The 12,312-nt window shown below is 35.4% G+C and overlaps 1 protein-coding gene, 1 non-coding gene and 1 pseudogene across 2 annotated transcripts; 2 read left to right on the forward strand and 1 right to left on the reverse strand.

Annotated features, from left to right (window-relative positions):
• Positions 1-4,241: 4,241 nt before the first annotated feature.
• On the forward strand, positions 4,242-7,084 carry LOC110822811 (Late embryogenesis abundant (LEA) hydroxyproline-rich glycoprotein family). The gene is made up of 3 exons (XM_022053031.2): positions 4,242-4,912; positions 6,616-6,687; positions 6,874-7,084. The coding sequence occupies exons 1-3, from the start codon at positions 4,352-4,354 to the stop codon at positions 6,874-6,876; spliced, it is 636 nt and encodes a 211-aa protein (XP_021908723.1). The 5' UTR covers positions 4,242-4,351; the 3' UTR covers positions 6,877-7,084.
• Positions 6,934-8,030, forward strand: LOC110822801 (uncharacterized; annotated as a pseudogene).
• An 818-nt stretch (positions 8,031-8,848) lies between these two features.
• Positions 8,849-8,920, reverse strand: TRNAH-GUG (transfer RNA histidin (anticodon GUG)). Its single transcript has one exon. It is a non-coding gene; the product is annotated as a tRNA-His (tRNA).
• Positions 8,921-12,312: the final 3,392 nt, after the last annotated feature.

Raw genomic sequence — 12,312 nt, forward strand, 5'->3', positions numbered from 1 at the left:
TGAATACAACTATGAATTAACTGTCTATTTATAGCGTAGGTCATGTGAATAATAAGAAAAACAACCTCTTGAATTAATTGTAAAATTACATAGGAAAATAAATATAGAATACAATAGAAAACTTATAACAATTAAAAATATTGCTTTCTAAAATAGGGTAGATGTGATCTCTCTTTTAAATTGAGAAGATCTTAATTAACTGTGGAAGATTTAAGGGAATAAAAAGGGAGAATTAGGGCGAGCCAATAAAGAGGAATTATGGTCACCTATAAAATGAGTTTTCTAAACTATGAAATTTGCCTCCTTAATTGTGTTTTCCTTTTCTTCCATAATTATTTGCAGCTTAGGATGAATTTTTCCTCCTTTTTCTATTCTCCCATTTAATGGGAAGATTTTTTGCAGGAATAGGAAAGAAAATTCTATGGGGAATCTCCCTCTTTCTATCTTGGTCGATTTATCCCTTGTGAAGAAATTCTTTTTCTTTTCCTTGCTCACATCACAGAGTAGCTCAACCTGTCCCATTATAGTAACTATTGGCCAGAAAAGATCATAGTTTTATTCATTGTGGCAAAAATTGTAGCACCCGGACCGAGGAAAAAAAAAAAAAAAATCACGTCGGCAGCCACGTCAGCAGTCCCGGCCAACCGGGACCTGCCACGTGGCAAAACCACGTCGTTCCAAAAAGGGCCACGTTGGCGATCCGCGTGGGCGCGATCGGACGGCCCAGATCAAACGTGTGATCGGACGACCCAGATTTAAAACAAAATGGACGGCTGAGATCAAAAGGCAAAGGGTTATAAATAGAACCCCCACACTAGACCACAAACCCTAGCCGCCTGCCACTCGTCGGAGAAGACGAACTAGAAGCCGGCCGCCACCACCCACCGCCGCACCGGAGGAACTTCCGACCGCCGATCGAGGTAAATTTCGTACCCCCGACTCGTTTTTCCACGCTGATTCCTCCTGTGGCCAAATCGGAGCCAAAATCTCGGCCAAACGGTTGGAATGCACGGCCGAAGCCCAGCGGCGCCGCCGCGCCCTTCTCGGTTTTTGCCTCCGATGAGGCCCTTCCCGGCCTCCGTTTGATGCAATTTTTATATCACCGTGATCACCACTCTTTTCTCTACAGGTTGACCGGAGCCGAATCACCAAAACACGAACCTCGCTGGAGAGCCGCCGCCGGTAAGCTCCGTTTCTCCGTGATTTTTTGGCCCCCCGAGGGCCCTAGGGTTGTTTTCTCGCAGGGACCGATGCGAGTGTGGCCGAATTCGGCCGAAAACGGCCGAAAACAGCCAACCCGAGGCGAATCGCCGCCGCCAGCGGCGACGCCGTCGCCGGAGCACGGCGGAGCCGCCGTGCCGAAGTTGCGATTTGGGCCGAAAGGGGCCCTGGGCCTAATTTGGGATTTTTTTTGGAACACGTGCAGGTACCAGTAGTGCGTTTCAGTTCTCCGAGAAAAATTCAGGGAAAATTAGGGACAGCCTGCAAGCGCACTGTGAAGCCGTGTTCGGACCCCGAAACGAGTAAGGACCCCTCACCTTATTTCCTATCACGGTTTTAAAGTTCAATAAATGATAAAATGATATTTCATGAATCAACGAATGTGTGAAATTGCTTAGGGTCCCTAATGGAGCCGGAGTCTAGTGTGTTTGTCGGTTAATTATTATTTGGCCTGTTTTACAGTTTTAAACGTTGCATGAGGTTCGATGTTTTCATTTTATAGTTTCGTGTGCATGTTTTACTGTTTTATTGATTATGGATTAAATGACCGGAATATTGATGCTGTATGTTGTCTGCTTAGCATAAATTATCGTTTTGCTTGCTTGTATGTGGATTAATGATGCTGATTGAGGAAAAAGAGAACGAACAATTATGTAAATGGATAATGGTATAATGTGATCAGTCAGACTAGATATCCTGGGAGATGGTGGACGGACCGGGTCCGTAGGGGACCCTACCGGGATTGTGGTCTCCCATACCGGACGGGGTATGGAGATCTTATGTGTTTTGGCGCCCATACCGGACGGGGTATGGGGACGGCCCTGGAATTTGATTTCAAGTATTAAGGATTTACGGGTAGCGGGACCCCTATGGATCCCCATGGATACTAGTGGGCTGGTGAATTAGGAAAATATGTTGTGTAACGATTGAATTACAAAAAGTGTGATAGGTATTATGTTATACAGTTCATATATATGTTTCCATGATGATAATGATGTTATTGCTTTCATATATTGTTTTATGAATTTCACCGAGGTAAGTAAATGGTAAAGGTTTTATTTATCGATAAAAGGATTTGTTGTAAATTATGCTCCATTGGTCGTTTTGTGTTTTCTACCCACCTTTACCTCCGTGACGGTGAGATATCGTGATGTCTTTACTGGGCTAGTGTAGCTCATTCCTTATTTAATCATTTCAGATCAAGAGGACATCGTTCCCAAGCCGATTCTGCAGGAGGACGACGAAGGGGACGCTTAAAGACTCCATAGTCACATTCGTAGTTTTTACTTTCAAGTTTCTCCTTTAGGTAGTTTAATCTTTTATATTTTGTGAGCACGTTTCGGTTTCAGTGTAAGGGATGTTATTCAAATTTTGACATCGCTTCCGCATTTGATACTTTTTGAATATAAAATTCCATTTTAAATTTCCGGGGCTGCTACAAAAATCATAGAGATATCATGTTTTACTGACTCAACAACGCATGTTTCAACCCAAGGACTTGCCCATGCTAGCTATACAATGCTGTGTCTACTCCATCACAGTCGAAGATGTTGAAGTTGCCATCGACATAATTCAAGTTATGTATTCTAGTTGTAAGCACATAACATGTATTTTAATTAACCTTGGATCTACACATTTTTTCTTTTATCATGCATTTTCTAGGTACTTAAATATTTCTCTAGTATTTTTTGAATTTTACTTTGGTAGTATCTATGCCTACAAGTGATAATTTAGCAACAAATATGGTGTACAAGTCATGGATTAAATAAATAGCAGACATGGAGTTAGATGTAGTTTTAATATTACTAGATATTATAGATTTTGATGTAATACTAGGGATGAACTAATTAATAGTATATCACTTTAATGTGAATTACTACCATGAAAGACTTATATTCAATATTTCTAACAAAATACTCTTTTCGTGTTAATGACTTTTTCTTTTCTTTTTTCTTATTATTTATACCCAAAGAAAATGATATGTTGATTTTGATTTATGAGGTGCAATTTAATAGCTTAATGTGTGATTAGACAAGACAAGTAAAGGAATGGACATCCGAGAAATTCTAGTGGTTATAGAATTTATGGATGTCTTTTCTTATTCCTTACTAGGATGTCTTCTCTTTTGTGGAGTTTCAATGCATTAAGTTAGGACTAGGAATCATATTGAAATTATGTTTTGTATTCTTTCACTGTTTAATTGAAAACTAGATTAAACATAATTAAGTCTTATTTAATTTGGTCTATTCAATTTGATTAGTCAAATTTAAGTTCAAACCATATTATAAAATACTTCTTGTTATTGTCGTAATTAATATCAATAACAATATTATCATCAATATTAATTCTATTGTCACTACCTATTTAACTGTCTTTACTATTATTACTTTTCTCGTAACTACGATTACTTCTTTTAGTTTTGCTATTATAGTGTATCACCGTCACCAACATTGTAAATGCAACTCTTATCATCTCTATTATTCTTAACACTTCAACTTCACTATCCACATTGTATTTTTCTCATAGTTCTGAGCCTTATATTTTATATTTTTGTGTTTATATAAAATAAATTAAGAAAAAAATTAAATTGTCAATTACCAAATTTTATTATTTAGTTTTAACAATTGAAAAAAATTAACTGTCTACTTTTAAACTTTTTTATTTAAGTTTACAAAAAAATGTGGTGATGTAAATTAAAAAGCAAGTTGAAAATTGTTTCTCCATATCTACAAACACAAAATGATTCTTATTTAATTAGTTTAATTTAATGTTTTTAACCACGTTTCAATCTGTATGTGTAAAATTAAAATAATATTAACACATTAAAATTTTCTTTCTTAAAATCTTATGGGAATAATTTAAACATTCAATACTTATCATTAATCATAGCTAGATATAAAATATTATGAACTTCAATATAAACTTCAATATAGAATTGGTATTAAAATACAATATCAGTTGCACTAATCTCTCCCACAAGATTTGAATCAGGACTCAAGACAACAACACAAGTACAGATACTCAAAACGACGACGTGGTGGCTCTACTGATTCTTTTTATCTCGTTTATAATCTTTCATCAGCCAAAACCCCACCGGCACCGGCCCACCATTTACCAGCAGAACAAAATCATGTCCCCGAAGCAGGATTCCATACCCTACGCTCCTCTTCCTCAGGACGCTCCTCTGCAAAACGTCGTAGTTATACTCCCTTCGTACTACAGGTACCCCCCTTACTACCATTGCCTTCGCCGATGCTTGCTCTTCATCGCATCATTCCTCCTCGTAGCTGCCGTTGTCTTCTTCCTCTATCCCTCCGACCCGAACCTCAAACTAGCTAGGATCCACCTTAACCATGTCCGGTTCAATACGTCCCCGAAACTTACCCTCGACCTCTCTTTCTCAGTCACCATCAAGGTTCAAAACCGGGACTTCTTCTCTCTCGATTACAATTCCCTCCTCGTCTCGATTGGATACAGAGGAAGGGAGCTAGGGCTCGTAAGCTCCAATGGAGGACATGTGAGTGCCAGGGGAAGTTCGTACGTCAACGCTATCCTTGATCTTGATGGCCTCGAGGTTATCCACGACGTGATTTACTTGATCGGAGATTTGTCTAGGGGTGTTATCCCTTTTGATACTGATACTCGGGTCAAAGGAGACCTCGGGGTTTTCTTCTTCAAAATCCCGCTCCAGGTACCATTTTTTTTTCAAAATTAAAAAGAACACAATATGCTTGTTTGAGTTTTATTTATTTATTTAATTATTTGATTCTGGTTTGAGTTGAATCTATTAGATTGAAAGGTGGCAAACGTGATGGTTATCTTCAATGCCTGAATCTGGCAGTTTTGGGTTAGTTTCTGACGATTAGGATTAAAGGGTATATAGAATTGCAAGCATAGGGCTAGAGTTAGTATTTCTTTTAGTACTCACTAGTTTACTTGGAAAAGTCCAGATGGGCACTTCAATCTGTTCTTGTTATTGTATTTTCAACTTATTTAAGATGTGGTTATTTTACATCTCTGTATTTGTTTTTGGCCTTATTATATGTGGTGGTTGGATGATTTGAACCCATTAGATTGTAGGTTTTGGTCTGTTGTGTACGGTAAAATAGGGTTAGATTTTAGGTGATTTAATTATGAAGTCAATCGAGGGTTGTGCCTAATGACTTAGCATTAGGATTGCAGCAAATATGTGCTTTGATTTGCAGCAAACATCTGCTTTGTTCGGGCGATGTTTTATTTGGTGAACAATTTCAAAGCATGGTGATGGGAAAAAATGTTACTATTTATTGTCTAATTGGAACTTTGTTCCGTCGCATACTAATTCAAATTATCAGCTGTTTCACTTGAAAGTAAGCTGTACATCAATGAATTCAGAGTTGTGTCCTATTAACCTAGAACTTAGCTTTGATGATTATGGAAATTTTCTGGCAAGGGTGATTCTTATCTTTGTATTTTTCAACTGCTGATATTAAGATTATACATTTGAGCTTATGCAGTTTTGTTACTTCTCCTTCAGAGTTGTGTTCCTCCTAAAAAAATTTTCGTTCCCTCAAAGTGATATCATGTTGAGAGGACTGCTTGTACCTTTAACGGGCATGTAAACTTAAGTTGAAGGATATTTGTGGGTTTTGGTTGACTGATAAAGATTGACACATTAAAGTTGCTGAAAGAGCAAGATAAGACAGAATTATTAGTGTGTTTCCATGTGTGGATAAGATATTAGATGCCTGCTAATAGAAAAGAAATAAATTAAGGATCCCTTGTTCCTTATTAAGATTCTTTTTGTTCAATCATGATAAATTTTTTAAAAATGAAAAGTAATATAGTTGTATTGCTACGAGTACCGAAAATGCAAAACATGTACAGTTTATTTACAGCTTAATCGTCCAAACCGAAAATATTCCGGAAAGTCTCAAAGAATACGGGAGGATGACCTGTAAACAAAAAATTTAGGGTACTAGGCCATCTATTTTTCAGTACATCAAAACCCTTTGTATCATCAAGTCCCTCAAACGCTTTACTATTCCTAACCTTCCACACAGTCCACATAAGCATAATAGGAATCATGATAATTTTTGATATGTTGATAAAAGAAGTTTCTGTTTATACCTAACAAACTTAAAAATGACTTGGAGCTTTGGCATTTTTTTTTTAATAACTAATACAAATCTTGTTTGGAACTCCATTATCTAGTCACTAAAAGAAGTTAAGGCTCCTTTCTGCCTTCCCGAAAAGAAACTCAAGTGTCTACTTTTTTTGTGCTTTTATGACTTGCTTTTACCACTTGCTTTTCCTTCCTCCACCTTCGGGTTCTTTGTAATATGCAGAAATACACAGCTTAACAGTATCATCCCGTGTCAACACATTTAAAGTTGTGCTATTGTGATGTTTCAGGGAAAAGTATCATGTGAGGTGGATGTTAATGTAAACAATCAGACAATTGTCCGTCAAGATTGTCACCCTGAGGTGAGGAACTTGTCCTTCATCATGGCTAATCTGAACTCAATAATAGACACGTTTTCTGGTTGCAGAGATTAATTTCTGGTTGATTATAGTTCTTGCCATAAGACAGTGCAGGGAAATGCTTGCATTTTGGGGATGATTTTTTTCCTTCTTTTGTTAATGAAGGAAACCTTGGTTTGATTTCTGCAGTGATGTCTTGAGGGTCCAGCATAGTTTACCAATGATGAACTGGAAGTCAGTAGCTACTGTATGGTTTGGGATGTTCGGGTGCTGGAGATAGAAGCTATTAGCTCTGCCATAGCTCTTTGGTATACCATGCAAGTCTTCTCAGTATGTTAATATAAATCATTTATAGGTGGATGATACTTGTTAACTAATACAAAGAAAAGAGTAATGAAAATGAATTCATTTCAGGTAGGAACTGCAGCACTACTTCTACGTTTTTCATTAATGAACAAAAAAAAAAGTGTCAGCTTCAGTTTTACTCGAAAGTTATCCCTTGTACATTTTTTAGATTGTATTCAAAATGCAGTATGGTGATATTATGTACAATTTTTTAATGTTAATTTTTAATTGAATGTTTCAATGAATTCTTTTGGAGAAGAATAGTGATTTATATCATCTGCTATGAATTTTTATTAAAATTAATTTTTGTATTAATTTTCAATATTGGTCTATATGAAATTTTTTTAAAAATCCCGCTTCAATGCTGGCTAACTATTACTCAGCTGCCTTTATTCATCTGTCATCTTCTTGGTCGAGCTGCCTTCTCTCATTATTCAACAAACTCTATCAGGAAAAGCCAAAAACTTCCAAAAAGAAAGAACTTGTGAAAATTTTTAACTTGCTTTTGAAATTTTGGCTGTCAGTTGCAAAAATCTTTAACATGCTTGTGAAAATTTGGCCTTCTTTTGGATATATAGACTACCTTCCCAATACGAATCCACCTCATCATAATACAATCACAAGGCACGGGAAGCAACAGTGGCTTCATCACTCCATTGCTGCACCGAGTGCAGCACCAATCTTAACCTCAACGTTGCACACCTGTACCCCGCAACAAGGGCACTCTTTCCTTCTCTTCCGTGGATGCCACCCAGTTCAGATTTGGGAAGGAGGACAAGATTAGCCCATTTTTTGAGACCCTCGATTACTGGAGAATCCAGAGGAAGAAGAGCAAGATCAAGTGCAATGCTTACGACCGATTGCTGGGCTATATTTATGACGATGGGCCACCTCTCACTAACAGTCTTGGCCAGTTCCATTTTGGATCGAGCCAGGTCATCCCTCGGCCCTCTCGTTATTGCTTCAAGACCAAGGCTTTTCGAATCTCCTCCCAGACGTGAACACTCATTTTGTTCACCATTGGTATTTTTGTGAAAGTGAAGTGACGAAATTTGTGTAATTATTAAAAATAAAATAAAATAAAATCTTAAGGGTTAAACTCGATCAAATCGGAATGAGAAGGGTAATAAAAATAACTGAGTTTAAGGGATCAAATTATTGAGAGAAAGTGAAAAGTCAAACTTAAAATATTGCAGTGGGATTGAAATGAGATTTTGAATATAGTGGACTCCCCGAATGATGAAATCGTTGGATTAGGAGGACGTTGCACGACACTATGATGGAGCAGTTCAAAGCAGAAGGCGAAGTCCACGAAACCAAGGCTACTAGTCACCACAAAGGTTTTCTCGTCTATTGGTTCGTTTTCGCTCAAGTGCATTTTCTTTGTTGTTTTTTGTCTTTCTCATTCTGATGGAATGCTTTTTGTTTTCACTTTTTTTTTATGACAGCTGTCATGTTTTCTGACTTATTATTTTTTTATAAATTTATATCTAATTATAAATTATTTATAAATTAATTTTAGATAAATAAGATATTTTCTTTCTTCATTTGTGTTATGAGAAAACGAAGGTATAGCCTAGAACTAAAATTGATACCTTCAAGAAGAAAAGTAAAAGTATTAATGATTTGTGTGGATTTAATGATATTAGAATTTTATGGATTGACAGGAATATTCCAGTGAGATGGCTCTTCTACATCACTCTATCACACAACCAAACCCTTTTTTTTTTATTTTAAAAAATAAAAAAAAAAAAAACCTATTCATTGTAGTGTATCCGCCTTTATTTTTTTAATCTTTATTTTCATATATTTAAAAAAATGTGGCTGCTGGGATTCGAGCCCAGGTCTCCACGGCCACAACGTGGAATTCTTACCACTAAACTACAGCCACCTTGCGCGTCTTTAAAAATATTATACATAATTGACATCTCCGATAACGTTCGCTAAAAAATATCACTCAAAATTAAAACCACTAACTTTGTTTCTAATATTCTTAAGAAGTCATATAGATGCATGCACAAGTACATATTAATACACACCATTTTGTATACACAATATTTATATGTCCATTAGCCTAGGTTTCTCCTCTTGAATTTTTATATACCGTTCTCGCGTTAGGCAAATCTGAAAACTGACATTTTTAATTCAAAAGACGACAAAGGTACCCACTAATTTTTTAACTTGACTGATCCTTATGAACAATTTTAAAGGCGTATAAATTTGTCAAAGGTGTGTTATTAGAGAAGAATGCGGTAGAAAACTCGTGTTGGTGAAGCAAAAATGAGCGATGTAGACAAGTGTCCTACAAGTTTGAAGTAACTTCTCCAATGTCATCATCAACTCAGTCGCTTCTCACTTTCATTAACTGCCTTTTATTTTTGTTTTTTGTTTTTTGTTTTTGACAAAGTTGGCCTTAGAATTTTAGCAATAATGAAACTATGCCATCCCCCCATCATTCTATATGTATAAGTTACACGCCCACATAGAAATTTGAAGCACAACGTTCGGTATTACCAATCTGATGATTACGACTACTAATTTTTATAACACGATATATACATATACATATATATTGAAGTACTAAAAATTAAATAATCAGCAAACAGAAACTTAAGAAAACAAGAATGCGATCGACTTGGTGTTCCATATATCATCTTTTTCTTCTCCTTTCAACGCATACATGCATATACATATATATATATATATATATATGTACACATACTTGTAGTCATGATATATCACTTGCTAAACTGATAATTTCTTATTAATTACCCGACCACCCCAAACATATTCAGCATGGTGGTGCCGGCAACGGAACGACCCCGGGTGCCTTGTTGGCGAACAGACGCAGTACTTGATCGATCCATCACCACCACTACCCTCTCCTGTCGGCGCCGGCGCCTCATGCTGGGTCACCGGCGTTTCGTGCCGCAAAAGAGACCACCATATTCCACCATGTATCACCAAGCCACGCGGCCTAACAGCGGGAGCTTTACCTGGGTAACACATTTCTTCCTCTTATTGGTTGAGGTGAGTAGTAAATTTAAAGGAAGGTTGAAGAAGAAAAGGATATATGTGGAGAAGAAAGGAAAAGCAAAGGCGAGGTGGGCAAGTAAAGTTTAGGATAAAAAGGGCAATTTAAAAAAAAGATTATAACGAATTGATTCGCTCGAGGATGTTTTTGGTTTTTCCCCAACTTGCTCAACATATATATGACAAGTTACTTGCGACTACACTTGTCCAGATTAAGACCCTAAATTCGGATACTGACAAGACGTATGTTGACACAACAAGACGATCAGATTCTGCCACGTAAGTTCTTCAGACACGTGGCGACATGGGCACGGTGGTGACCTGACAGGTGCCATTTTTTTTTCATAGAAAAAAGAGGGGGGAGAAAATTAGGTTTTATCCGGCCAGTATGGTTTTTATGTGGATGCCGGCGTGGGACTTTGAGTTTCGGAAGAGATGAAGATCGATTGGTGGCAAAACAAAATCAACGTGTCGATTGTGTTTAATTTAATAAACATTTTTCGTTCCTTCTCAATAAAGAAAACATAGATGGAAAAGAAATTAACATCTGATATTTCCACCCAATTTTGGATGCTTATTGATTATAATTAGTTACGTAATTTATTATTGAATCTAATTAATAAAAACCCATTGTGTTATAAACATTGAATGTAATAGTTTAATTTTAACTTTTTTTAAAAAAAAAAAATTTTAACGCAATTGAATTACATATAAGATATCATATTACCTCATTTTCATATGTTATGTATATTATATGTAATCAATCTGCTAAATAAATGAATTTTATATTTCTTAAAAATCATGAATTATTGAGGTCTATATTTTTTATGTATATAATTAACGAATCAAAAATTTAGATTCAAATCCAAATTAAATAAAAAAAGAATTAAAATAATTTAATTTATATATTAACTTCATATTCAATATTTTAAATTAATTTTTAATATTCACATCAAATGAGACCAATAATTTTCATCAACGTCCCGGGACCAAGAATCATGGCCGACCTAAACAGTGCCCTCCCCAAGCCTATCCCTTAACAATTTAAAACCATTATTCCTTCAATATCTTCATATATTTGTAAGTTTACTTCGAAAAACTAAATTAATTAAGTTCGATAAGTTAATGTGTAGTTCATATAAGATTAATAATACTAATCTGCATTATCATTTCAGTATTAATTTATAAACATCGTATTAGTTTATTTTAAATTCAATTTCAATAGTATTCAAACTTAAAAAATTAATTTAATTATAGAAACATTATATAATTTAAATGATTTATTCTTAAACTTTTTGATAATTTTCAAGTACATGAATTATAATTGTTTCTATCCACTTTCTTGCTTTTTAGCATTAATCATCAAACTTTTCCATTAAAAATATAAAATATTTATTAGTACCCTGCGTGCATGTTTGTTTTCAAAAGAGGAAATTGAAAAAAAAAAATCATGAACAAGACAAATCACTTACCAATATTTGATAGTATGGAATTGAAAATGATGACTTGATTTTTATTGAATATAAGTGATGTATATATACACGTACAAAATAAGAGATTAATAATCAATCAAATATTCTAATTTTATTAATCACTTAATTCGTGGAATTTACTGTGAATCGCCTTAATTCATATAATTTGTTGTCAATTACCTAATTTGTGAGATTTGTTGTTAATCAAATTATTTATAATAATTATGAAAATATATAATTAATTAATTCCTCTAATATGCTCTCTCAAGATGGAGATCATGTGGAGAGTCCAATCAAGAGTTGAAAGTGAGTGCGTGGAAGAGGATTGGTTGAGAAATATGCTAATTGATCTTCTAAGGACATATGAGTGACAAGTAAAGCTCTACTTGGACTTGATCTTAAATAAAATGATATTCATTTGCAACATGCTTCATCCGTGAATGGAAGATAGGATTGGAATAAAGATGAGTTGCACCAACATTGTCACAATAGATAATCAGAGTAGTAAGAATACAAATGTCAAGCTTAGTTAAAAGAGAACAAATCCAATGTAACTCCGTAGTTGTAGTAGCAACAGAATGATATTCAGCTTCAGTGGAGGATCATGCAATCGTGTATTATTTCTAAGAGGACCAAGATATGTTATAGCGACTGAGATAAACAATATAAACACTTGTGGAGGTGTAGTCATCCTTTTATTAGCCTATTCAACATTTGAGAAGGCATTAAAAGATAGAGATGTGTGACAATGTAAGGCAAGGTCATGATTAGCTGTACC

Source organism: Carica papaya, chromosome 7, assembly GCF_054855325.1.
Source record: "Carica papaya isolate Zhongbai chromosome 7, ASM5485532v1, whole genome shotgun sequence".
Classification (NCBI taxonomy): domain Eukaryota; kingdom Viridiplantae; phylum Streptophyta; class Magnoliopsida; order Brassicales; family Caricaceae; genus Carica; species Carica papaya.

What these genes read in the sequence shown, in the direction of transcription:
- LOC110822811 (XM_022053031.2), top strand. Translation starts at nt 4,352, where the DNA reads ATGTCCCCGAAGCAGGATTCCATACCCTACGCTCCTCTTCCTCAGGAC. An exon ending in TCTTCAAAATCCCGCTCCAG is followed by an intron (nt 4,913 to 6,615) that starts GTACCATTTTTT and finishes GTGATGTTTCAG; the next exon opens with GGAAAAGTATCATGTGAGGT.